This window comes from Rhinolophus sinicus, linkage group LG07, assembly GCF_036562045.2.
Source record: "Rhinolophus sinicus isolate RSC01 linkage group LG07, ASM3656204v1, whole genome shotgun sequence".
NCBI lineage: Eukaryota > Metazoa > Chordata > Mammalia > Chiroptera > Rhinolophidae > Rhinolophus > Rhinolophus sinicus.
The window spans coordinates 71,462,212-71,489,255 of NC_133757.1; the positions used below are offsets into that span (position 1 = coordinate 71,462,212).

Genomic DNA, 27,044 nt, shown 5'->3' on the forward strand with positions numbered 1-27,044 from the left:
CCACCCTCCAGCCAGACCCCCAAACTGCACACCATTGATGGACGCTAGCTCCAGACTCCCCGGCACGAGAGGTCAAGTGACTGGTCAGGGGTTCGGCAATGCACACACACCTCCCCTCGCTGAAGAATTCTGAAGTCCCATCCCGGCTCTGCTTCCTATGAGCTCGAAGGCCTTGGCAGGTGACCTAAGCCAGCCATCTTCTCCTGATCGCTGCGATGGGGAGATGACGCCCCACTTCACCGGCTGTTGGGAGGATTCAGCATGATGAGCCGGCAGTGCCACCTGAATGCACGAGGGTGCCGCCGCAGGTCGGTACCGTTCTCTGCTCTGTAATGACCATGACACACGCCCAAGTGCGAACCGTAAACTTTTATTAATGGAAAATGGAATGCCTCGTTAACAGAAACCTTGTTTAAAAATGGCAGAACAAGAACACACTTATTTAAGAAAAAAAAAGTGAGTTCACATTGTACTGAGCGACAACATGGTGGCAGGATTTGTTTCTTAAAAGATTCCACAAGTTCAAGGTAACTGGCTAGGAGGTGCAACAGTGCGTCTGCCTACCTGAACGAGCGGAAGGAGTGGGGTTTAGTAGCGGCGGGTGAGGTGGGGGTGCGGGTGTGGGTGGGGGTGTGGGTGGGGGTGTGGGGCCCTGCTGCCCCGGTCTTGGCCGGCCAGTCCTCCACCTTCCACTCCTCCACTGGGCACCACGTGGCCCTGGGAATGCCCACCTTGTGCAAAGCCGCCTCGCCTAGGAACAAAGGCACATGTTTGTCTCCTTTCAGCGCGGTACATGGCTCTGCAGCCTTCAGGGCCCGCGTGGAGATTTCCAGGTGAGAGACATCCTATCACAGGCCACATTTTGGGTCCCTGAAGAGTGTTACTTGCACAAGTTGCCAAGAGCAGATTTCGGGGTTTGTTTTCAAAACATTCAACCCAGCAAGTGGATCAAACATGCAAAAAAGGGAGAAGAAGTGGGGAACAGGAACAAATCAACTTTATCTGGGACAAAACTTCTTACCCCGACATTCCACCCCGACTGGCCATGTGCCCTGGCCCTGAGGGCCCAGACAGGACCCTCTCACCACCTGGAAGAGAAGAAAGTCTGCAAACACTCCCTTCACGGAAGCCTCTAGAAATGCTGGGGGGAGGCTGGCCTCTGAGTTCTGGGACTATGGCTGCTGCCTGGAAGCTCCCCCACCCGTGGGCGGGAGCTGGCCCGTACCTTGCCACCTCGCATGTTCCCGACCCGCCGTGCCTGCATCCACCATGGCCGGCCAGGCGCGCTCCTGGTGCTCTTCTAGCCTCTGACTATGCTCCGTCCAGTCACGTCCACCCCTGTACCGAGCCAAAAACATAGCCATCGGTCCCAATGTGCCCAGGGTAAGACTGTGGCATGGCTGATCATGCCGTTGTCAAGGGTTTCCAAGAGAAGTAGGTGAAGACGGGAACAGATACCCCCGAAGGTACACTTGCAGCCAGGAAGCACACGAAGTGTTCAGCATCATGGCATCACAACCACACATGTGAGACACGTGAAATACCCCCCAGTCCCCCATGACGGCTCTTATCAAAGACAGACAGAAACTGCTGGTGGGAATGGAAAATACTGCAGCGGTTCCTTAAAAGGCTAAACTTAAGAGTCACCACATGACTCAGCAATGCCACTCCTAGGATTCTACCCAAGAGAAGGGGACATATGTTCACACAGAAACTTGTACTTGCATGTTCTTAGCAGCACAATTCATAATAGCCCCAAAGTGGGAACAACCCAAGTGCCCGCCCGCCCATCAATACATGAATGATACACAAGACATGGTCCATCCATACAGGAGAATATTATATGACCACAAAAAGGAGTGACACTGACACTCGCTACAACCTGGATGGGCCTTGAACACAGGGGGCTCAGTGAGAGAAGCCAGACAACACACAGTGTGTGATTCCATTTATGTGAAATGTCCAGAACAGGCAAATCTAGAGACAGGAAGTGTGTTGGTGGTTGCCAGGGGCTGGCGAGGGGGGTGGGGAAGGTTGACTGCTGAAGGGGACGGGGGTTTCTTTTTGGGGTGATGAGAATGTTCTAAAATTAACTGTGGTGATGAATGTACAACTCTATGAATACAATGAAAGCCATCAAATTGTACACTTTAAATGGGTGAACTGCATGACATGTGAATTATATCTCACAAAAACTTTAAAAAAGAAAAAAGTGGGCTGGCCCAGTGGCTCAAGCGGTTAGAACTCCGTGCTCCTAAATCTGAAGGCTGCCGGTTCGATTCCCACATGGGCCAGTGGGCTCTCAACCACAAGGTTGTCAGTTGAATTCCTTGAGTCCCGCAAGGGATGGTGGGCAGCAGCCCCTGCAACTAAGATTGAACATGGCACCTTGAGCTGAGCTGCGGGTGGGCTGCGCCCCCTGCAACTAGCAACGGCAACTGGACCTGGAGCTGAGCTGCGCCCTCCACAACTAAGATTGAAAGGACAACAACTTGACTTGCAAAAAAAAAGTCCTGGAAGTACACACTGTTCCCCCAATAAAGTCCTGTTCCCCTTCCCCAATAAAATCTTTAAAAAAAAGAAGAAAAACATTTCAGACAGAAACTATGGGCGATTAAAATCCAAACATGGTCCCAACGAGCGGGCAGCAGCTGTCCCCACAGCTATCCAGGAGCTTTCCAGACCCAGGCTGAAACTGGGCTGATGAGGGCACTGGCCACCAGGCTCAGCACTGCTCAGAGGCCCAGGACTAGGAACCTCCAAGACCTGTCTGTGAGGGCAAATGCCATACTGCACCCCCTCTCCCCACCAAGTGAAACAGAATGCATGTAATGTCTGCCAGCAGGTGACGGCCACCCGATCATGCAGTGACACTGCTCAGGGCTGTCTCCTGTTTGAGGATGCGTTCTCTCATTTACGTTTCCCACAGGTACTTAGGGAAAACAGTTTAAATGATGTTAAAAGTCTGAGTGCTAAGTAGGTCGCTCAGAAAAGCACACTTTTCGTTCATTTCTCAGACTGGCTCTATAGTCTCTGCCCAACACCTGAAACCCACACTGAGATGCAACAGAACCTTCCGGTATCCATGACCCTGGCCTTCCTTCAAATTGCCTCCTGTCAAGTTTGGGTGTGTGTATGGGTTGGGAGGAAAGCTTTCTACTGTTCGTGGGGCAAGGTTTGAGGGCTGTCTCCTTCCACAGCAAGGGCACTGTGATGGAGACAATCACACTTGGGGTGACGCAGGTGACCTGGCAAGGCACACATGGCTGGTTCACTCTCAGGGGGGCTGGCGTCTGATCAGGGGAGGATGCCCGCCCCTGTTGTGGCCCGCCCACTTACCTGGGTGGGGGTGGCAGCCCCCGGCCCTCGCTCATCCTCTTGTCGGAGCCGTAGCCCCCCCAGCCATCTCGGGAGTCCCGGCCGTGGCGCTCTGGCGGTCCTCCGTGGCCATGGCGGTCGTCTGAGTAGTGCTGGAAGGCACAAGAGGGACAGGGCAACTCTAGCCACATCGCTCCTGGACAGGCCTGAGGCAGGCCCACCTTCTGGGAGGCCTGTCAACCTGTATACACTGATGTGGGAGGGGTGTGGTTCTGCCCAGGCCCCTCCCCTCCGGAACCTCACTTTGCCAGATGCTGTGCTTGTGACCCCGACAACTGCCACAGGAGCTCCTGGCAGAGCCCTCTGCTTCCTGACCCCCTCCTCGCCTGAGAACTGACTGCTCCTATAGCTCTATCACCGGCACCACACAAAGCACCAGCGCAGGGCTCTCCTGCCCTGTGAGCGTGGAGAGCCTGCACTTTACGGCTCCTGATGGCTCCCCTGAAGGGTCTACTAAGGAGTCACTGGAGTCTTCCTTGAAGAACTGGGACTGTCCTCCTCGCCGATGACAGGCGGGTCCCTCCCACACCCCTGCTCTGTCACCAGTCTATAGAGGCGCACAGCCCCTCACTAGCTGACACCGGACACAGGTGTGGAAGAAGGAATGATTCAGTACTCCCAGCCTACCAGTTCTGCGCCCAGGAACCCAGCACAGCCAGGCAGTAACAGAGCCGATCTAATTTTGTCTCCGAAAACATACCCCTATTTTAAAAACCACAATTCTGAGGCCTACTTTTCTCATGGCAGGCTCTCTCCTCTTCTGAGCCAACACCCTATGCACCGCTCACGGGGTATCAGATTAGCGGAGACACTGGGGCGTACCCCAGCACCTGAAATAAAGACCTCCCAAAACATGAACTAAATGCCCTCCTAACAGGCCACGAAGCCCAATTTTAGGTAGTGTGGAGCATCCTACAATCCAGAGACTCAGAGACACTCTCAGCAAGCCTGTAACAAGAGATACTTGCAGTTTCTGCTGGATCCAACGGAAGCAAGAACCAGCCTTATGTATGTGAACACACACAGACTAACTCAGCAGAAAATAAGCCATTTCGTGCATTTCTCCTTGCTGGCAGAACACGCGTCCACACTCCTCACCCACCCGACACAGCGCAGGTGCTCTGGGGCTGGTGTCTGGGTGTTACTCACCTGCCCATCTCGCTCTCCCATCACTGACCTTGAACCTTCCCTCCTGCAAAAGGGAAATATCTTAATCTAACGGCAGCTGACAGCATGTTTCTGCAGGTGCCATATAAGAGTTCCACGAATGGGGTATTTGTATTTCCCCGCGTTAAGAACTGTAATTTACTGGTCTGATTTAAAAAAAACAAACAAAAAAAAACCCACGAAATAAAGAAAAGCTGGCTCACATCTTTCCCTGGGAGTGAAATCGAATCCTAAGAAGGTAGGAATAAGGATTTTACTGAAATCCCTTGGAAGAAGGGGTCTCAGAAGCAGAGACCCACCCCATGCAGCTCAGGCCTCGTTTACCTGGTGAAACTACACTAGTCAGAGCAAGAGAAGCTTCAAAGAGTCCCCAACCTCTGGTTTGACCCAACATACGTGATTCACACCAAATATCAAACCAACTCCAGCCATAATGAATTAAATGAGTGGCTTCCCAGCCTCCTTTCCCCTGTTCTTTCTTCCCTTACGGAAGAGCTAATGAATGGTGAAATGGCTCCAGGGTGTGCAGCCCAGGGGAGCCCAGTGAGATTTCTCCTAAACAGAGAATTCTTCAACTGGAAAAGTGAGGGCTGTCTTTCTAATGAAGTAGACATATTCCCATTAAACAAGCATTGGCAAAAAAAGGAAAAAAGGCACTGGCCAAAAAACCCACCCATTCCTTCAAAACACAAAGAAGGCCCAACTAGAACTGCCCCACATTCTCTGGTGTTCTCTTTATAGTTTGTTAGCACAGAAACCCGCACAGGTCAGTGAGCTGCACAGGTGTGGCTCCAGCCCACTCTGTCTGCACTGGCTCAGGTGGGTCATACTCCTTCTAGAAACTGTTCCTCATCTATATTATTTACAAAGCCCTCTGATTCCGGGGGGGGCTTGTGCCAGTGGGAGGGACAGGGAGGAATCCCCAGGAAACTGTGAAACCCAGAGCCTGGGCTACCTCACAAGAGCTGAGAGTGTGTGTGTGTGTGTGGGGGGGCGCACACTGAGGCTCAGGTCCTGCCCAGGGCCCCATCTGTCCCATCTGTGCAAAGGTCAGCACATGAAATAGCTCCGAGGGGCGTTTTCTGCCAAGGAAGTCACGGATGTTGTCAGTGACCAGATTCTAAAACCTGCGCTTCTAAATCCCACCTGTGGCTGGTCTGTCACCTACCAGGACTCTCAAAGTAAATCAGACAGTAAGAGAATGGACAGAGACGTGTCCCTGCTGCAGGGAGGGGGTAGGGCGCTGACCTGTCGACCACATGGTCCTGGTACTGGCCCCGGTCTCGATGGTCAAAGTCGTGGAAGCGGTGATCGTACCGAGGGAAGTCGGGGCGGTACCTGTCCTCTATGGCCACACGTTTTCCTTCTGGCCAATAGACATCATCTCGCCTGTTGTAAAAAGGATGCAAATTTTGTTTATGAATGAGAATGAGGGGAAAAAGGGAAGGCAGTGGAGGTGGGGAGCGGAGCTCTCTCTCCAGACCCAGTATCATTTAAAATGTCCTGCAGGGTTAATCTCTAAACATTCAATCATTATCGCTTTGATTTGATAAATTAATATCCCCCAAACTGCCAAGAGGCATACAGGTATTCTCATCTGACAATCCTGAAAAACGGACTGCTGTGAGCTAATTGTGTCACGAGGCTGTTAATACCTTGCTCCCCACCTGAGCTCAAATGCAAGGGAAATGAAATATTTCATTCTTCAGGACTGGCATTCTGAGGTACCACATTTTCCCCCTCCTGTCTTTGTCTTCTATGGTAACCTGAACCTCCCTCTGAGTTTTTTGCAAAAAGCAAAGGGAATTAGATCGGGCGATAGTGAACTACATACAGCTCAGGACAGCATCCAATTATCTTCTTCCTGATTTTTACCAGAAAACTAGGCTCATGGGTGGTGGGGTGATGGGTGACCGTCAATTAAGCAGCTCAGAGAAGCTCGAGACCAATAAACCTACTTTTTAAACGGAAGGCAATGTCCTTTTCCACAGTGCCGACTCTATGAATCTGTGCCTCTCCCTCTACAAGGACACACAAGACGGAGTGGCAGCCGTGGCCAATGTGGGCCTAATGCATGTTTGATGGCGTCCTATGACAAGCATTGGGAGGGTTTTTAAGCTCCCATAGGAACCACAGTGCAAATAATGGGACAGCCTACGCGAACCCCTTCAGCAAGTGGCAACTCTTAAGATTCTCGGAAGAACTCAGCTGAGAAGAGTTGCACAGCCACAAGATTGTGACATTCAACTAAATGTACTTGAGGTAGTGGTGGCAATGAGTTCTGAAAAGGCTCTGGATTCCGTGTTAAATAGCCCTGATCTCCATTCCCAGGTGGGCGGAAACAGCTATTAAAATGGAAGGACGCGCCACCTCTCAGCCATGCATGGGTCAGGTCCTTACCGCCCGTCGGCGTGGGGCCTCCGGAGGCCCTGCCGCCGCTCTTGCTCGTAGCGCAGCTGCTCCTGCTGGCGCCGCAGCTCCTCCCGCTCGTGGTGGATGCGCTCCTGCTCCTTCCTCCGCTCACGCTCCACACGCATGCGCTCGCGCTCCAGCCGCTCGCGCTCCATGCGCTCGCGCTCCAGAAGGTGCCGCTGGCACTCGAGATCCAGGCGCTCCCGCTGTAGCCGCGCCTTCTCCTTCCAAGCCTCCAGGCGCTGCTCCCGCTCCCGCTGCTCCCGCTCTCTGCGGGGACACAGCAAGGCCACCCTGACGTCCTGCCATGGAGGCCCCTGGCCACCGAGGCACTGCCCTCCAAAGGGGCCTGGACAGCTCCAGCTGGCCATTCGGGGTTTCTCAAATGTTCACTGGCGTGGGCCCAAGGCTCGGCTGCCACCCACCACCTAAAGTGGCACTAAACCCACTCCCACTAAGCTGCTTGGATCCGCCAGAAGCCCCAACCTCCAAACTTGCCCTTTCTCAAAAAAGCAAACCAGAAGTGGGCTGGGAGGGAGTGGGTGATAATGAGGAGACACAGAGCCTCAGGTCCAGGCCACGAGGACGTGGCTCAAAGGTCCCCAAATGAAGCCACATGTCATTGGGGGGATAAAAGTAAGAACAGCCAAGCGTAGTTGCTGTACATACAGAGAAAACCCTGGAGAAGCTATTACAGTAGCTCTCCCTGAGGATGAAGGGTACTTTGTTGTGTTAATGCTGTAAGTGAGCCATCTCTTTTTCACACCTTTCCCCTAAAAAGGCTGTATTTTTAATTGAGTGTCCTTTTGAACAGACCTGGCAAGGTGTGGGAACAGCAGAAGGCTAGGGGACCGATCCCATGCTGGCCTGGACCGGCAGCCAGGGCCAAGGTCTCCTGTTCTCAGCCACTGCATGTGAGAGGGGTCACTGTCACTCCTCACACACTCCACTGGCCTGGCAAGGCACCAAACCAAGCACCAGCCAGTCGGAAGCAAAAGAACTCTGAATGGGATCAGTATCGTACTCAGTGTGCTTTCATTTTCTAAAGTGACACAGACGGGCTGAAACCATGCCTTTAGAGAAAAGCAAACATAGCTAACTTAAACTTCTATGTGACATGCTTTAACTCAAGAAAGTTCCCCAAACACCATGACGTAAAGCTTGTTTCACGGAGCAACACCAGAGGGAAAATGACAAGGGGCTCCTAGAAAGAACAGGCCTATTTCAATAAACCAGCTTCTTAAAAGGTGAGAGAAAGAAAGGACATCGCGATGCGACCATTGCTGCCTGAAAAGGCCACTAAACGCAGACATGTCAGGAGTAGAGGCCACTCCGATGATAACACTCTAACAAAGCCGCACATTCCTTGGTTGACATTTTTTATCTCATTTATGTAGACTGTTTCTGGAGGGAAGACTGAGGCCTCGCCACTGGGGACCTTCCATCAAAGCCACCCCTGGATGAGCTTGCTCCACGGGCCAGGGTCCAACGCAGCCAGAGGAAAGTCTCAGCAGAAATGGATTTTGATGAATGATGGACTAACTGTGAACTGGCTTGAACCCTCGCCTTCCGGCCCCAGGGGAAACACACAAGGCCCAGGAGCCCAGCCACACGAGGGACTTGCTTGGGGAGAAAGGACGAGCATACCCAGAGGAGACCAGCAACCCACCAGCCCGGATCGGCCCCACTCACCGCCGCCTCTCTGACTCTCGGATTTCCCGCTCCCACTGCCGCTGGCGCTCTCGCTCCCTCTGCTCTTTGATTTTGTCAAATGACAAGATGTCTCGCTTCTCTTTGCTTTCTGACTTGCGATCCTGACTCTGGGAGCTCTGTTCACCAAAATTGGTTTATTAACGTCAGAAAAATGACTGCAACAAATGCACAATGAAAGTCAAATATGCACATCTGGATTACACTAAGACTCGTCTGTTGCATGGGGTTTACATGGAGGCCGACACAGGCCACTTCATTCCATGCCTGAGTTACGCCGCTCACCCTAGAGTCTGGCTTCAAACGTTGCAAACGAAGGGTATTCTGGGAAGAGAAGAGGTAGGACGACACCTCAGAAAACCTACAGGTAGTTTTTCTAGCGTAGCAGAGCCACGTACTCCACATGATCTAAAGAACAACTCGGCTGTTCAGAGCACGGGCACTGGATGCCCATTTGTTCAGTGGGGGCAGCTGTCAAGCCAGCTGTGTGGACAGCTGGGTGATGGACTGCACCTTTCACTTCTCAACTGCTGGCTCAGGCAGGTGGCCATGAAACAGCAAGCCACAGCGTGGCACTGTACAGTGGTGCCCCCAATGAGGCAGAAAGAATTAATGGGCGATTTCCATCCATGCTGTTCCAGTTCTGGGATACGGTAGGAAACACTGATGGCCAACTTCCATTTCTGAGGCCCTTAGAGGCTCGGACACCCAAACTGGTCACGAATCAGCCTCTCCCAGGAAGCTCTGCCACAGTCCAGAACTCAGGGATCCCTCCACAGCCTGACTCTGGGGAAGGGGCCTGGGAGACCCCATTTTTTAAAAAGCTGCTCAGCTTAATTTCTTAATTAGCCCACACAGGGGCAAAAAAAAAGAAAATCAATAAAAGGCAAAGCAGCCTGATAAAAAAATGGGCAAAGGCCAGGACCAGACATTCTACAAAAAGCGGGGCGGCGGGGACAACAGACAGAGAGGACTGCCTCATTATGAGGGCACATCTACAACCCCAAACCCCACGGGATACGATTCGCCTAAGAGACGGGCGGAGTTTAGTGTGACCACACATACTGCAGGCTGGAGTAAGGAGGGACAGACACCCAAGTTCTGAGGTGAGGGTTCAATCCAGTGCCAGCACAGCAGTGGAATCCCCAAACTGGACTCCTGGGTTTACAACCTGGCCTCGTCACTTACTAACAGCCTGGCATATGCTACGCACCCCACAAATGTCAGTGTCCTCCATAAACTTTTCAAAGAGCACCTGATAACATCTATCACCGAGAAAAATGTGCACACACCTTTCGACCTAGCAACCCCACTGATGGGTGTTTACCATATAAACACAAGTCTGCCAAGCGTCACGAACAGGAAGGCCGCACCACGGCGGCTGTCCGTCTACACAGCAGGGGACATGTCCATCTACACGGGTGATTTAAAGTCCTAGCACGCACACACACTGTACAACAATGTCAACGTCACCTTCCCAGCTTTGATACTGTGCTAGTAACAGGAAATGAAACCATTGGGGGAAACTGGGTTATGGGTACCTGGGACCTCTGTACTTCTACAACTTCCTGTGAAATCCACAATTATTTCAAAATTAAATGAAAAGAGATGTTAGCAAGTAGAACTGTATGTCTCACTATATAACACTCTCCCTAAGACATGTTACATACAAAAGGCGTCCAAGAACAACTTACAGGTGCCCTGTTAGTGGTTGTGTCTTAAGAGCGCACACGTGATGCTCTGTGAAAGGAAGTGTGAGGGGCCCACGTGGAAGCACAGAGGCTGCTTCCGTTTTGCTTGGTTGTATCTTCTTGTACTATCTGAATATTCTAATCATGAGTGCATTAGTACTGTTTATTTTTTTAACATCAGAGGTATTTGGATGGTAAGATTATGGTCCCTTTTTTTTTGTTGTTTGATTTTCATGCAGCCCATAGAAAAAATGGCATTGGGAACTTCTCTCTACAGAATCAAAATGTTAATTTAAAAATTAAGTCTCAACATAGAGTTCTTGGATGACTACTGTTAGCTTTGCATTCACTTACAAAGCATTGCTCTTCTCGTCAATATGCTAGCTGGAACCTTCAACTGGGAGGCAAGAGGTTTGTTTTCCAGAGTGAAAAGAGCAAAATGAGAAGCCACTGGCTTGTCTAGTTGAGTGCCCAAGTTAAGCAATGTAGCGCCTTCTCAGATAACATGAAGACAGTCAGTTTTAGGGTAGACTCTATGTTTCTTTTCGGTTAATCTAGTAGAAGACTAAAAAAATCAACTAAGGAAAATGAACAAATTGCTATTAGATTAACCAGAGAGCAGAAGCTGTCCTCCGACTTGGAAAGCCTGGGTCTTGCCCATCCTGTCCAGTGGTGAACTGTCATCTGGAAACAGTTCTCCTCCCCGATGACATAACCTGACAAAGAATCAGCAAAGGGCCAACACGTTTCTGGAAAGCCAACATGGCTAAGTATTGTTTTGAACGAAGTTCTAGAACCTCAGTTCATGTCTATACATATAATCTAAGGAGTAAACAAACAATATGTGCCTCCTGAGGGTTTTAAAGAACTCTTAAAATTTTAAAGGCCAAACAATGTTGTTTTCATAATGCAAATCAAAGTAGTTGTTAAGCCACCATCAAAAATCGCTGGACTTGAGACGGCAGAAGCAATACTCACTCTCTCTTTTGACCTGCTTGTGGTTTTCACACTAATGACAGGCTCTCCTTTCGATTTATCCATTACGACAGTCCGTTCCATTCCTCTGCTTCCTTCAGGAAAAAACACAGCAATCTGTGAAAACATGCTGACGCCCTCACTTCCGGCAAGCAGCTCATGGGCCGACTGGGGGCTCTTGCCACTCCGTCAAGTGACTGATGCTAACCACTGGAGCCTCTGGGCCTCACCCGTCTTCATGATGACAGAAAGGACGCACTACTGATACGGCCACACTGAGTATGAAACGGCTGCTGGGCCTGACAGGTCTTCGCTCATCGGGAATGGGGTGCTCCCACCTGAGCCAAGTGCATTCTGCAACGTGTGCACACACTCATCCCACCTGCAGCCCCTCACACTCAAGCCTAGGGCTCCACGATAAGCTCTTTCAATTTTTATTCCTCCCACACATTCTGGAAAGCTCTGCAGAACCCAGCCCTTGTGCTCTCAATCAGGCATCACCGGCTCCAGGGAACACCCCCTACCCCCAGCACAAGTGGGCTTCCCTTCATTTGTCTACAGCAATAAAGGCTCCAAACCGACTCTTCCTCTGCACGACATGCTAAGCAGGCTCTAAGCACCAGGACAAGTACTGATTTAGAACATTCTAAAAACACGTTCCTCATGAGACTGCTGGCAAATTACCCCATCGCTTAAGATCTAACTTGGAATGTGCCGCACCAAATCCCAATGCTCCAGATGGCTGGGTTTTGTTTCTGTTTTTGGGAGGAGGGAGGAGATGGGTTTTTTGCCACAACACATTCTGTGGAGGCTCATGCAAATCTGAAGGTGCAGAGCACAAGGCATTTCTATAAAATGACAACAGAGGTGACATGCTGCAAGCAACTGCTTCAAAGGGTACCGATGTTGTGAAGTTTTCGTTTTCTTTCCTTTTGTTTCTTTTTGTTACTAGACCTGGCGTTAACATACATGTGGGAAAAACCTGACTACATACTGCAGAACTGCACTGAATTAGTTACAAGAACTACGACACCCCACTCTAGCATATCCCACTTGCTTCTGCTAAAGACTCAGGAACACCAAGAACCCAGGTCACTGAGCCACCAGTAAACTTAAATCACCGACCACAATACCCCCAGCTTTCTGCTGTTGCGCAGAACCTGCATTAAGCCATCTCACCACCCTGTTGCTTTAACAGCCTCTTATAAGCAGCCAAACTCAGCAAAGCCACCAAAAAACTCAATGTACTCACGTGATCTGTGACACCTACCAGCCACCTCCCAGACCGGCTCTTCCCAGTTTATGCACACTTAGATTCTAATCACCTGATTTGGTGACTCTGGACCGATTTGTGGTTCCTGGTTTTAGTTCATCCTCATCTTTTTCTTCCTTTTTAATGTCTTCAGGCTTTTTTTCCTCCCTTTTCTCAATCTTCTCTTCCTTCTTAATGACGGTTCTATGTAAAAACATGGTTATCAAACTTGAGTTCCTACGACTCTATCAAGAGCGCTTCACTCACTCAGACTTCTGCACAAAACCAACCAGTCCGGTGACAAGTGGATGAGGAGAATAATCCTCTCTTCAGATATAGCCCCTTCTCCCACTTAAGTTATCTGCTGTACCTCAAACATGCAGGATGAAACTGCAGGCTCGTTGGCACGGTTTTCCAACATGCTAGGTGCACTTGTATACAAGACAAGCACGCAAGCAGACACAAGAAATACTCCAACGAAGTAAAAATGTTTGTGAAAAACTTAATTTTAAATTTCATGTTGAAACAAACTGTGTGGAATATTAAGTTTTGTGGGGGAAAAACGTCTTTCCCAAATGGGTACAACATAAAACAGAATGGAGGACTAGCATGAGGACGGGGAATTCCTGCAGCAGTGAGCACCTGGTAGTTTCTGCATCCTTCGGGGAGTTAAAATGGCACGTGCTATGCCAGCAAACACGGACACCCTTAGTAACATTTGAACTGAAAACAGTTTTATTCTAAGCAGTGAACTAAATCATTGCTGCCATTCAAATTTGTCTCCCCTACTCCCCAACGCTGTGTGCCTCAGGCAATTAAATTCTACGCTGATTCAATGTCCACTGTGCACGAGAGTCCAGGGCCAGAGGGCCAGGCCTGCTGAGCTCTCTAACTGGACATTCTCACCCTCTCCTCCCTACGGCCCGGGCAGAGCTCAAGCCAGATGGCTGAGGAAACCTCTCCCAGCTCACTCTCCCTCCCTCCTAAACTTCCACCTAAACTTCCACAGCATGGAGCTGTCGTCTTTAAATGAATATTCATTTTCAGAAAAACTTTTAATTTTAAAATTAAAAAAAAAAAGTTAAGTACATACCACAATAATCCATGGTATGTACCAAAACTGACAATTGTAAAGGTTTCTAACATAGCAGTTTCCCTTTCTAAAAAGAAAAAAACAAACCAAAACACAATAGACACAGTGGAATGACCCCTCCCTGTCCCTGTGACAACCCCAGGGTGCCTTAACGGTCATTCAGCTCCACCTCTCTCCCGGTCACCTAACCCTGACGATCTTCATGGATGCTTTAGGGCTTTTCTGGAGACTGACATAACAGGATGGCACTTGACATGCTGCTCTATAGTGCTTTCACCTCATGTTTTAAAGGCTAGTCTGTGTGGAAATACACACAGATCTGGCTCCTTTCAACTGCTGCACAGCAGTCCCGTTATTTACCATTTGCCTTCTGACAGACTATAGAGATTACTTCCGGTGACCACGTGACTGAAAAAAGGCCACCACGAATCATCTCCAATAAGCCTCCCCCACTATTCTGGGTGTTGCCTTCCCCCTCCAAGGAGACCTGAAAAATGTCTCGACAGGAGACCCCTGCCCTACTTATTCTGTTCCCACATGGTACCTCCTAGACACAAAAGACTTGTTGACACACTAATTAAGTTAAAAAGTAGTTTCTGGGGGAAAAAAGTATGTAGGAAAAAAGGCTGGAGGCATATACACCAAAAAGTGTCCCCCTGCATAGTGGGATTACACCCGACTTCCGCGGGTGCTTTACAATCGGCAATTACAGAACAATCCTTCCTTAGCCAGGACAGCTCAGACAGGCCACCTCTGTAGAAAAGCTTCCGTTTCACTCAGGCTGACTACTAAGCCTAGAAATTCCTAAAATGAAAGGAAAGGTTAATAATAAAGGGGCTTATTTGAAGAAGAAAAATAAGGTTAAAAACAAATTTTACAACGCTTGAGCGTTTACCTAGGTTGACCTCCTAGGTAAACCACTTGATGGCAGTTCAGTTTTAAACATCTTAAGCCCATCACCCAGTGATGTGTGCCATCATTGAGCGCAGTAGGCCAGGATTATTCCTGGCCTGGCCACTTGTGAGCTGGGCTGTGTGACCTTGAGCTGGCGCTCCCCGCTTCTGAACCTGTTTCCTCTTCTACACAGAGCACAGACTTCACAGCACTCTCCCAGGGACTAAGGGAACCCCCGACACACGTTAGGGGGTATTATCCCTTCCTTTTTTCCACAGACACATCTCCCTTTTGTGATTAGACAATCAATGAATGAAACGCATTTCAAGACACTAAGCGAACCAAGAACTCTCAACAGTAACCCACATTCTACCAATATGTTTCTTAGCATTGCTGAATGGATGTGTCCCTTTTTGAAGCTGCTGATGAATATGGCCCTCACTTCTAAGTGCGCAAAGGCTAATCTGACAGCCATTTCTCATGGGCCTGCAATTTCCAACTTGCCCACGACGAAGACTGGCAATTACATCTTTAAAAACCAACTAACTTACGAGTATCAATGTCCACAGCCATGTTTACTCAAATATAAATTTTCTTATGTAAAAACAACAGCAAAATGGAATTGCTGTGAGACTCACAGATTCTCAGCAAAGGATTCAATTTTTAGAGTGTGAATGGACACGAAAGCGGGAATAAATTGTGTTGACAATATAAACTTAATACTGACAACAGCGTCCTATCAAACACATCACCAAATTTTACCTTCTCCAAAAGATAAGGCTGACTTTGATAAAAGTATAAATAAGCAATGCCTACTTTGAAAGATCTGTCCCTATTTCCATCTTGATTAAACCTGTAAATCGCCTCCTTTATAAAAACAGTAGCTCAGACTCATGGTTCCCAAACTACTGTACCAAGGGTGCCACAGTAAACTCAGGTACTCTGGGATATTTTAAGTTGTTGAGAAAAACACAGCAATACTTGACAACTGTCAGATGCTGCACAAACTAATAGCTTGAGGTTGTTCATTTCAATACTCAGTCAGGCTACATTTCTTTGGATGAGGCTGTATCTTTGCAAAGCTCGGTTTCTGCAGCTGTTGGGATTAAAAAGCAAGAATCACATGAAAATCAATCTGGACCAGGAAATGATTCCAGGGTTTATGAGGCCATGCAAGGGCCCAGCTGTTAAGAATGAAAAGAGAAATATTATATTTTCATCTTGTGTGCTATTTTTTTTCCAACAGCCTACTAAGTCGTTTGGACATTAATACTTATTAAGGGGGACATTAATACCCATTTTTCAGAGTTATACGTTACTTCAGTGAATATCTGCATTGAAAGCTGAATAATGAACTGGCAGCAAGATACAAAAATCACCTCTGATTTAAACAAGAAGTTGGTGAGGCTGTCTACACAAGGAATATCACATGCTTATTTCACGAGTGACCCTATGGCTGTCACCTGTCCCCCACCCAGCCATCATCCCAAGAGAAAATTTTTTAAAAAAAGAAAAAACCACTTTACTTTTCAATTTTGATCTCCACTGAATGATGTCTGTCAACACTTGATACTTTTTCCTTCTTCACTTCACACTCTTTTCTGTCAGACAGCTTTTTCCCGGCTGGCTCGTTTTTGGCCTAAAATATAACACAGACATGAAATGGCTCACGGGCCAGGTCTTCCCGCAGGTGAAGTTCACGAGTTATAACCGGCACGGACTGCCTCACCTTCTCTACAGAGATCATTCTTCCATGAAGCTCAGTTCTGTGGAGATGGCTGATACACTTTGTAGCCTCATCAGATGTCGACATGGTGACAAAGCCGTAGCACCGAGCGCCAGGACTGCGGGCGTTGGTCACCACTTTGGCCCCGACAACCTTCAGGGGAAAAGGCACGCTTATGTCCTCATGCAAATTACCAGACAGGCGTTAAAAATTATTAGCAGTCACCTAACCATCAGAATCATTTTCACCAGTTCTTACTTCTCTGGAAATTGTCAGTTATTCATAGTTATTAAAGTGCTTCTAAATGACCCTGACCTATCAAAATACAACTGCTTTCAATACAAGACCAGCCCTCACAGTGACAAACAGGAAAAGCTAAAGAGAGTTCAACTTCACTAACCACACTCGTTAGTCAAAAGCCCTTCCCACTTGGATCATTTTCTCCAATTCCCCAGTACCCATGGATAGCTGAGGGGTATGTACTCAGAAATGCACCCCAATTTCTGCGGACCAAGGCAGAGTGAAATTCCACTCTGGCCAGGATGGAGTACCAAGCATTTACCCTCCTGCTGCCCGAAACAACTAAAAACTGAGAGGAAACACAGGCCTCCAGGCCACACGGGACAGTGACCCCTGCAAGAGGGGAAATACACGGGGCGGACTGTGTGATTGCCCTGCCTTACTGCCCACAGGTTCCAGGCCACGGGCAGGGAGGAGGAGCTGAGGGGGCAGCATCCCTGAGATGAGCAGAGCTCCCAGTCTAAGATCAAAGCAGTCGGCATGACACCACCAGAGAACCGATCCCAGACAGCTGCTGAGCTGCACACAGTCCCCCGAGCTGTGCACGTGTGCGAGGAAACCGCCAAGGCCAGGGAGAGCACCACCTGCAGGAGCAGAGGGAACCACCCCCGGGCTCATTCAGCGCTGCCAATGGGCCCCTCTTCCCCAAGTAAACTCATGGCCAGGATGGAGAAGCCCGTAATCTTCAGGCATCAGGCTGAGTGCTCAGAAGCGTGGCACCCCAGGAGCAGATGAAGCTTGCTAGCTAGCCCCGAGCTAAGGCTGCTCTGGCCTGATGACCGAAGCCTAACAGCAAGCCTCAGAAGCAACAAGTGACTGAACTGTGCCCCAGGAAAAGTTCAAGGACATTTGTAGGGACACAAGAATAACTAGTTTGCAACAAGGCAAAAATCACAATGTCTAGTATCCAATCAAAAACGACCGGGTTAGCCAAGAAGCAGAAAAACCTGACTCAAATCCGGGGGAAGCATCTTGGGGAAGTACAAAGAGCCACTGAGACACGGGCCCGGGGTTCCAGCTCTGACCACCTCTGCTTAAGCGGGTCAACTTGAACAAGTCATCTGCTCTCTCTGAACCTGTGACCCCAACTGTGAGATGACAAGGGGGGGTCCCTGCATTCTAGGTTCCCTGCAGACCCTGACGTCTGCATTTATGGCCATAGGGATGGAGGAGTGCTGCTCTGCCTGCAGAGAGAAGTCCCCAACTGTCCAGAGCACCCCACACAGGGCCAGAGGTGACAAAAGCCTCGGCTGAGGACAGACAACACAGGTGTCAGATATCAGAGCAGAGAAGAAACTTTGCATTCTTGCATCTCCTCAAGTTCAGGGGGCTGAGCCAATTATGGGGTTATTTGACCTTTCCAACAAACTATCCTTACAAAAACATCACTTCCAATGCCAGTTAACCCCCAATGAGAGCAGATACCATGAGCAGCTCACATACTATCCCTTCCCCCCACCAACCCTAGCCGTCTACCCTCGAGCTCTTCACAGCAGCCTTTGATGAGTTCATCCAAATCACAGAGCCTTGTCCCACCACACTCCCCAGGCAGAGCCAACTCTCATCACTCAGGCCTTGCCCTAAATATCGCTTCCATAGCGAGTTTGCCAAACCCACCTCCCAAATCTAAATTAGGTCTCCCTACCATACGCGAATGACAAGCTGTAACTTTCCTTAATGTACTTATCAGAATGTGTTGTATTTGTTTATCATGTAATGATTTTTCCACCAGGTTGTAGGATCTATGACAGTGACCATGTATCTGTTGGCATAGGCTTTACAATCAGTGCCTGAGTCCAGAAAGAAGTCAACAAAATAAATGAGTAGGTTACAGCTTAATACTTTTCTAATACTTCTGGATCCTGTTTGCTAAACTCACTAATGCACTCACCAACACCTAATCTGGCGACACGGACCTCAGCAAAGGAATGACCTGGGCAGCCTGGAAGGGACAGTCACCGAAACTCTGCCTGGAATCCCCACGACTTCTCAACACCTTGCCGCACCCTGCCTACCTCTCCCTCGGAGGGCCACTTCCCACAGGCACCCAAGAGACCAGGGCAGTCCCTATGGCTTATAATAAGTCTGTTTTATCATCTAACTCCAGGAAAACAGAATCATTTTTAAAAGTCCTTCAAGTTCCTTGGAAGGCTTCTGAATTGTATCATTTTCCTTCTGCCTCCATGAGCAGCACATTAGTTGATTTGTTTGTAAATCATTATCACGTTACAGTTCTCAAAGTACAAACTTAAGATGCTGTAAGACATACAAGTCAACTCTTCACTTAACTGTTGAGGGGAAAAACTCAGCATGCCAGCTTTAAGTTTTGTACAGGCCAAAAGACGGCAGTTTCTTGAAGAGAAGTTAGAAAGACCCACAAGAACAGTTAGATGGTAGCTGTTTATATACGTTTTCTGAGTAGTGTTATGACATGCTGATGTGCTCTGTTATCCACTGTCAACCAGAAAACAAGGCACACTACCCCAAACAAGCTGGGGTTTTTCCCTTCGAGGATTCCCCTCTGCCTTTTTAAAACCAGAAACGACCACCAATAAAATTAACTGTGGCACGAAGTAAGTTTCTAAACTCCTGTGTGTATTTTTTAATGCCAAATCGAGGCTGGGCGGCAAAACGCAAGGGAATGCATACCTTCCCATACTTGCTGAAAAGGTTCTTCAGGTCTGTCGCTCGGGTTGTGGAAGACAGTCCGCTGACCCAGAGATTCCTACCGGAGCTGCTGCTGGTCCGACCTGCAGCAGGAGGGAGATTCTGCTTTGCCTCCAGACGTAACAGGATGCACCACCACTCCTAAGATGGCGGCCCTCTTGTAAACCCTAACTACATTCAACTCTTCTGATTCAAGGATTTACTTACTGCCAAGACCTAGGACAGAAGCTGAAAACACTGGATAACAGACATTGAGAGTTTTCTTACTGGAGAAATAATCATGTCCAGGTCAGTTACAGACTGAAATGTCTTTCAATGATCAGTTCCCAGCCAAGACAGCAGTTTCTTTAACTCTCATTACATTATTTAACGGAGAATAGGATTATAATAGGATGCAGTGTAATGGGATTTTCACTATCCCATAAATGACAACCACAAGAGAGACATAAAATGCAGCTCACCAACATTTAAAACCAGTCTCTCGAGATACCATTAGCTGGTTCATTCCAGTATCCACAATAAAACCTACTGTGTCCAGCATGTGGATACCTGCACGTCCCTCCCTCCCAAACTAAGGGGTCCATAGGTGGCTCCCCGCCACACACGTTAAATCATACCTTTTTCATCTTTAATGATTGGCTTTATATCTTTTTCTTCCTTAAAAGAGCTAGAGACAAAAGTTAATGTTACTCACACAGGAAACAAACAAAAGAGAACTAAATTAAAAGTATGACGTGCTAAAACTGAATACCTACCAGAAAATTAGTCTGAAATAAAATTTTAACAGACACCTTTGCAAGCTTATATTGAATAGCTGACCACCCCCAAAATACAATGTCAGATTCTTAAGTCAATTCGATTTAGCTGAAGAGAACACTTAACAATTTAAGAACACAACCATAGTAGGTTGAGAAAAAGAAAAGGAATCGAATCACCCATTAAAAATACACAAAGAGAAATAAAACATTCTTTAGAAGTAAGCTACAATTTCGTCAGTCTGGCTGGCCAATTGCAGAAAAACAGCTTATGTGTGTCATTAAAACGACCAATGAAAAGGAGATAGCGTCTGGTCTAAAACTGAGAAAAAACAAACCTCATTTTCTGATCAGCGCCCTCACTGGCTGAGGACTCTTTAGGAGCCGGAGGGACTTCATTACAAGCTTCAAAAGCAAACTTCTTCACGTCTTCTTTGCTATCTCTGGGGTCTGGGCTTGAGGCTTCCAGGGGCGCTTCTGCCACCTCCTCGCTAGAGGCTTCCGCGCGCTCTGAGGCTTTACTACTCTGCTCAACTGGCTCCTCTAGCCCTACAGGCTCACAGTCCGTCCTCTCGTCACCGCCTGTCTGCTCCACGGGCTCCCTTTTCACTACCGCTAACAGGGTGTCTGCCTTGCTCCACTGAGCTTGTGCCGTTGACTCGCTGGCCAAATCTAAATCACCCTCCTCCGGATGGCCGCTGCCAAAAAGGTCCTCTTCCTCCGCAAGCTTTCTGTCTGGCCCCACGCTACTTGTATCCTGTGCAAATGGCTGCTCCAGCTCGGAACCTTCTTCTTTTACTGGCTCAGATTTACAAGTTTCCCCCAAAATGTCGAGTATTTTCTCATTTTCTACGGATTTAACAGGAATAGAATGGCACAAGGTTTAATTACCAGGGAAATACAGCAATCACAAATGCGGAACTGGCACGGCTGCCACACTAACACGAAGAGAACTGCTAGCTACACAGAGATTGGAAAACCCGCGGGTACACACGTTACACTGGTTACACTACCTGCACTCCAACCGACTGCTAGAGCAAGCCGCTACGCTACATGGAAGAGAAAAGGCCCCCACAGATTTAAACACCTATAAACACTTGGCTGCTTCTCGACAGTCTTCTTCATGTTTTGTTCAAGTCTGGGTCTTCGGACTTATTTTTCCAACGTCCAAGGTGCTGAACTGAATGCAATCACCAATTCAATGACAGCTCAATTTCCAAATTTCTTTGAATTTCTTTTAACAGAACGGTCCAATATGAAAACCAGAAACTCTTCCGATGGCGGGAGATAAACACAGTTCAGAAGGGGAATAACATGTTGGAAATTTTCATGAAGAAACTCTGTTTCCTCTTCTGGAATCCAGTCACTTCTCAGATTAAGTGCCCTGACAACCGCTTTATCCTGCCTTAACTGCATTAATCAAAACGACTGCAGCGAAATATCACAAGATCTGTTTCATGTGTAGAAACACATGGAAGAACCACAGGGAGAAATTACATAAATGCCACTCTATGTGGTTAGAGAGATGACCATAATTGCTACATCTCACCACATATATATGACCTCCAGAAACCAGAACGGCTGTTCCACAGATCTGGTGATACGAATGGGTTTCCAATCTCTGATCCTTGTATGATCTGGATTGTCCACCATTAAAATAATTTACGAGACCGTAACACAGCTTAAAATATATAGACAGCTTGAAAAAAATAGTAGTGAGAAAACGTTCAAACCATAACTGTTGTGTTTCTCTTATCAGTACCTGGCTCCAATAGTGGTTCTTCAATATCCTATTTAAAAAAAGAGAAAGAAAAACCACAGGGCACTTAAAAACAGGGCAGATACATTTCCCGAGCAGATACAGCTTTTGATCAAGTACGAAGAAATGCCTATTTCAAACAACCTTCTCCATTCAAAACCATGTATCCCGTTCTATGATCACCCAAGCAGGACAAGTTCATTTGTTGGCTTCTCCCTGGCAAAAAGCACAATTGAATGGTACTATTTAGCCCGTTCAACTCTCCCCTCAGTTTGGCCACTCCATCCCAAGTCTGAGTTGATCCAACGGCCTCTGTGGCTGGCAAAACTCCCCCAGTCAAGGCAAAGGTCACACAGATGGCCACTGCTTTATACATCACCCCTGATTGGAGAAAAATGTATTTCTCCCAATATAAACTTACTTATAACAGAAACATTATCAAAACTATCTCTCTACCGTTGAAAATCTTTCTCTGACTTCCCACTGTGCACACGCCCATCAGCCACATCCTTGCCCAGCCCACAGACACTGGCAGCCAGGCCCCCCTGTATCTGCCCCCGCCCTGTATACTCCATCCCTACAGGAAGCCATGCTCCCTTCTACCGCAAAGTCGTCTTTTTCCCTTCACCAGGCTAACACCTGACCAGTATGTCAGACCCGAACTTGACAGGACTTCCTCCAGAAAGCCGTCTGGGTGCTTTCGCAGCCCAGCTGCCTGAACTTCTCCCTCATCAAACTTCTCTTCCCTTCCAGTTACATTCTTGTCGGTTACTAACCCTGCCCTCTCCAGGCTGCAAACTCCGAGACTGACCGGTTTGGCTCAACCGCTTGTCCCCAGCACCCAACTCAGCAGCAATGCTCAGTGGGTCATTTTTACGTACATAACACACATCCTTTCCCACCATGGAAAGTTAACCACTCACATCAAGTTGTCAGCCATGCAGAACTTACCGAAGGTACTTTGAAGTCCAACGATGAAGCATCCAAAGTGCCCTCGAAGCCTTCCCCGTCCACCTGAAAGATGAATGTAAGGTCACTTTGTGGGGACAGAGTTATGAGTGCCGAGGCCTACGTCTCACCACATTCCGGACAACTGACACATCTATTTTCTTGACACACCTACTGCCATCTGCAAGTCTACTGTTGGACTATTTGGTTCATGACCTGCCTCCCTGCCCTGACGCCGACTCTAGGACTGGGTGACACCAGCACTGCTGACAGGGGCTCGCAGATGGTAGGTATTCTGTCAGCACTGCCCAGATGAACAAATTCATTTCCCAGGCAGTTTCCACACACTGTTGGTCAACACACACCACCCAGCCACAGAATTCCCAAAGCAGAACTCAAAACTTTGGAACCCTCCAATTTCACTTGGTAGCAACCCTTTTAAACTAACAGTAACTGGGCACTTTCTTTTTGAGTGTTTTATTTAAAACAAACACTTGACTGTTTTCTCTTTTTACTATTTACTATACAAAAATAAACAAACAAAAACCCCAACTTAAAGGCTACTAAATTTGAAGGCCTTTTACCATTTTAAGTGAAATAAAAAAACATCCTGTCCCAGATATTTTTCTCTTTTCTAGGTTTGAACCTTATAACCTGGATGCTTCCATTAACAAAGGAGTTAGAAACCAAGCCCATGCTCTGGAAATGATTAACATGACACAACAGGATCGCGGTGGGGGGACAAATCAGTTGCTCAATGCTACTCTAGGTCAAGGTGCTGCTGCCTGGAGTTTGTGACTTTCAACCTTTAAGGTTTAAAGTTCAGTCCTATGAGGGCACTTTTTCAGTTTAAAGCTAATGCCATAAGTAAATAAAATAACTGAACTAGAATGGCATGGGACATTGGCATGGGATTAAAATGGCCATCAATTCCAGGACGGCCACCACTGAGAGCTCTACACCAAAATCCGGGGGTGAGACGTGGGCGAAGTGACACTGGTAGCGGAATTAAAGCCCTCCCTTACACACATGGACACTGAGAGTGGATCCCTTTCCCAGGAGGGGTTCTTCTGAGGGGACAAATATTTTTCTTCACTATATTCCACATCTTTTAATGTAACAGTCTAATCTGCGCAAAGAGTAAGTTTTCTAAAATATCAACAGGATTATCTGGATGATGAGGTTCTAAATGGTTATTATCTTTCTAGTTTACCTGTTTTTTTCAAGGGAAATACTTTTTTCAGTGGTGCCACCTTTTATGATTTATGCTTAGAAAGCGTCGCCCGCCCAACTGTCAAAATTTTCTCCGGCACCACAGAGAAGTTACCCATTAGTTAATATCTGACCTAGGGGAGCTCCCATGCACATAATTTATCACCTAGGTTCAGATACCAAATTAAGTGTTTATGGTAATGGGTGCGTCGGCGTTTGCTTTTTCCTCCACCCCCAGCATGCTCGTGCCCACATAAACAGCACACGAGCCCTGGAAGCCTCGGGCTACTGGCTCCACGCACTGTCTCTGAGTTACCTACAGCAGGTTCCGCGAGCTGAGCCGGGAGCTCCCTCAGCTGCGCAGCCACATAGTCTTTGCTGTCACACAGGGAATCGAGGATGCTGTCTGTGCCATCGTCCCCAAAGTCTGGAGCGCTGTTCTCGACGTCAGCTTCTCCTAACACACTGACGTCCATCATGTCAACATTCTGCAAGCTCTCGAAACTTGCTTCCATGTCCTCCTGGAAAGAGGAAGAAGAGGTGCCCATGACCAGGCGGGTCAGGACTCGCAACTCCTGCTGCCATCTCCACGGTCACACCACGTACCTGCCCGTCTCTGGAATCCTCTTCCAGGCCATTGTCTTCTGTGCCTTCTTCCTCCATCTTCTGTCCTAATTACAGAATAATTGTTCAATCAGATTATGCTCAGATCTGGCCTCATACTTAGCTTATGCTGGGTGATAGATTTCAATCTTGGTGAGAACATGTTACAAGGAAACTAGAAGTGCCCGTTCTATCATGTGTAATTTTGTCTCTATTAGGACAGGAATATCTAGGATTTCCCTAATACTATCAAAGTATTTTGAATCTTGCACCAAATATCTAAGCTTCAAAAGATTTCAAAACCACTCTAAAGAGAAACATCCCAAAAGAGTGAGCAAAGGATAACAGGCATTTTTCAACAGACATAATTCAAAAAATGTAATACCCATCTAGTAATCAAAGAACTGCGTCCTCAAATAACATTCTGGGTCATTAACTTGCTGGTTCTCCCTACATTCCACCCATTTCAAGCAAGCCGCCTGCCTTTAGTCATTCTTCAGCTCAGCCACCCTTTTTTGCAAGGCAAAGGCTACCATCAAGTCCATGATCATCCTGGGTCTTGAGAATGCAAAAGAACTACTTAGAGTTAATGTTAGGTGTTCCCAAAAGGGGCGGAGGAGAAGAGAGTGGAAACTTCTAGACTCAGAAGCGAAGTAAAATCTCTGGGCTCCACATGTATCAAAAGCCTTAAAAATGTACACGCCCTTTATTCCAGGAGTTCCCCTTAGGACGTGTGCTAAAATGTCTGGCAGGACATTCAAAACATAGGCATTTATTCCATCTAGAAAGTATACACAGCCTAAACATCTGACACGGAAACAAATTATAGCACATTTTGTTCATTTGTGGGACACCGGTATGGGGAGTCGATGGGGAGAGTGGGGTAATCTGACAATATCTGGAGACATTTTTAGGGTCACACTGGGGCTACTGACATCTAGTGGATAGTGAGTGACCAGGGATACTGCTCACCATACCATGATGCACAGGACAGAGCCCTACCACAAAGAATTCTTCCCTCCAAATTGTCAAGTGCCGAGGCTGTGAGCCCTTATGATACACCATATATATGATGTCTTGCAACTTAAAAAAAAAAGCTCTTAAACAATATTTAATATGATAAAATGCCCATAAAGTTAAAACAAACAAAAACCACGTAGATCTACTTTTATTAAAACACACGTGTGTTTGTATACCTGTAAGTGAGAAGGTGCATATAGACGGATATGATGGAGGCACTCACCAAAAGTGGTTAAAATACTGAGTGGTCTGATTAGAGATAATTTTATTTTCACACGTGTACTTTTTACATTTTTCAAATTATCGAAAAGTATTATTTTTATAATTTTTAAAAATGATAAAATTAAACATAAAAAACCTCAATCTTTCATGAAAGATTCAAACTGCAACGTTAAGTATTTCATTCACTATTATTATCAATAAGCACCCAAGAAAAGCAGTTTTATTACATGTCAGGCACTGCTCTCTACATTTTATTACATCTTACGATGCTAGCAGGTTTATTATCCACACTTGACACGTAAGAACTTGGTTTAGGAACAAAGTTGGTACTCAAAAACCCAGCTGTATCACTTCCGACTATATCTAAACCCAGCATATGCTTTTGAGATACACTGTCTAAAAAGGTTTGGTAATTGCACCCAATTTTTCTAGGCCTCTAAATAGTAGCCTGCAGTGCTCACACAGGATGTAAACAGGAGAGATGTACACCCTAACATTTCATCACAAAGTGCCTTAAATGAGAGTGGGAATGACACATGCTGAGCAGACAGGGCCTGGTCTACACTGACTAAAAGCTGAAATGGGGGCTGGGAACAGGACTGAAACTAGAAAATCTAATTTTAATCCCACACAAAACCTAATTCAAAATTTTAACCTTTCAAAACACACCCACAAGTCTTTCACAATTTTGCCTGTTTAGATGAGTTAGGAGAGCGGTCTCTTGTCCTGAGTATGAGGAAATTTTTTCTAAGTTTAGCTACTTTTTACTTTTGAAAGGCAAGTCACTTACGAATTCCCAGAATTAGTCCCACTTTGTGGCACAGACTTTGGAAACGATTGGTGGTAGTTCCTAATCACTTTTATGTAACCTCAAGGACCTAATTTCGACCAGAGGGGTCTAATATTTCATATCACTAACCACGAGCCCAGACACCTCTAAAGAACATGCTAGCTCAACCACCTACAGGTGCTGTCCTCTACCCCTGACCTCGGCCACCTGTTCTTCTCTGGGCGTTGATGACTTCTCTGGAAAAGCAAGGGGAAAGGACCCGTGCTAAAGTGGCACCAATGCAAGTAACTATTACCACAGCTTCCTGGACAAAAGGCTAACTCCAAGTAGTTTTGATTTGACCCAGGCTTTCATCTAGACATTCAGACAGTTTTCTGAAGCACCCAGCTAAGGTTTAGTTTGTCTAATGATCTAAAGATCCGTTTGGAGCCAAGATCATTTTCATTAGTAAGTCTTGAACCTCATCAGTT

General features: G+C 47.3%; 1 protein-coding gene across 4 annotated transcripts in view; it reads right to left on the bottom strand.

The window, feature by feature from the left end:
- SAFB2 (scaffold attachment factor B2) overlaps positions 1-27,044 on the bottom strand; it is a 40,780-nt gene that overhangs the window by 10,265 nt on the left and 3,471 nt on the right. The window contains exons 3-21 of one of the 4 annotated variants that reach the window (XM_019710757.2): positions 24,546-24,610; positions 24,260-24,460; positions 22,731-22,793; positions 21,783-21,810; positions 20,359-20,869; positions 19,883-19,932; positions 19,248-19,348; positions 16,302-16,451; positions 16,099-16,211; positions 12,659-12,789; positions 11,337-11,428; positions 8,650-8,786; positions 6,946-7,227; positions 5,794-5,934; positions 4,528-4,570; positions 3,340-3,470; positions 1,226-1,338; positions 1,022-1,088; positions 355-751 (exon numbers count right to left, since the gene is read on the bottom strand). In XM_019710757.2, the coding sequence (XP_019566316.2) occupies positions 589-751; positions 1,022-1,088; positions 1,226-1,338; positions 3,340-3,470; positions 4,528-4,570; positions 5,794-5,934; positions 6,946-7,227; positions 8,650-8,786; positions 11,337-11,428; positions 12,659-12,789; positions 16,099-16,211; positions 16,302-16,451; positions 19,248-19,348; positions 19,883-19,932; positions 20,359-20,869; positions 21,783-21,810; positions 22,731-22,793; positions 24,260-24,460; positions 24,546-24,610 (2,582 nt within the window). In that variant the 3' untranslated portion in view covers positions 355-588. Of the gene's footprint in view, positions 1-354; positions 752-1,021; positions 1,089-1,225; positions 1,339-3,339; positions 3,471-4,527; positions 4,571-5,793; positions 5,935-6,945; positions 7,228-8,649; positions 8,787-11,336; positions 11,429-12,658; positions 12,790-16,098; positions 16,212-16,301; positions 16,452-19,247; positions 19,349-19,882; positions 19,933-20,358; positions 20,870-21,782; positions 21,811-22,730; positions 22,794-24,259; positions 24,461-24,545; positions 24,611-27,044 lie in introns of those variants that run through there. The other 3 variants (XM_074337652.1, XM_074337653.1, XM_074337654.1) reach the window with 3 other exon arrangements.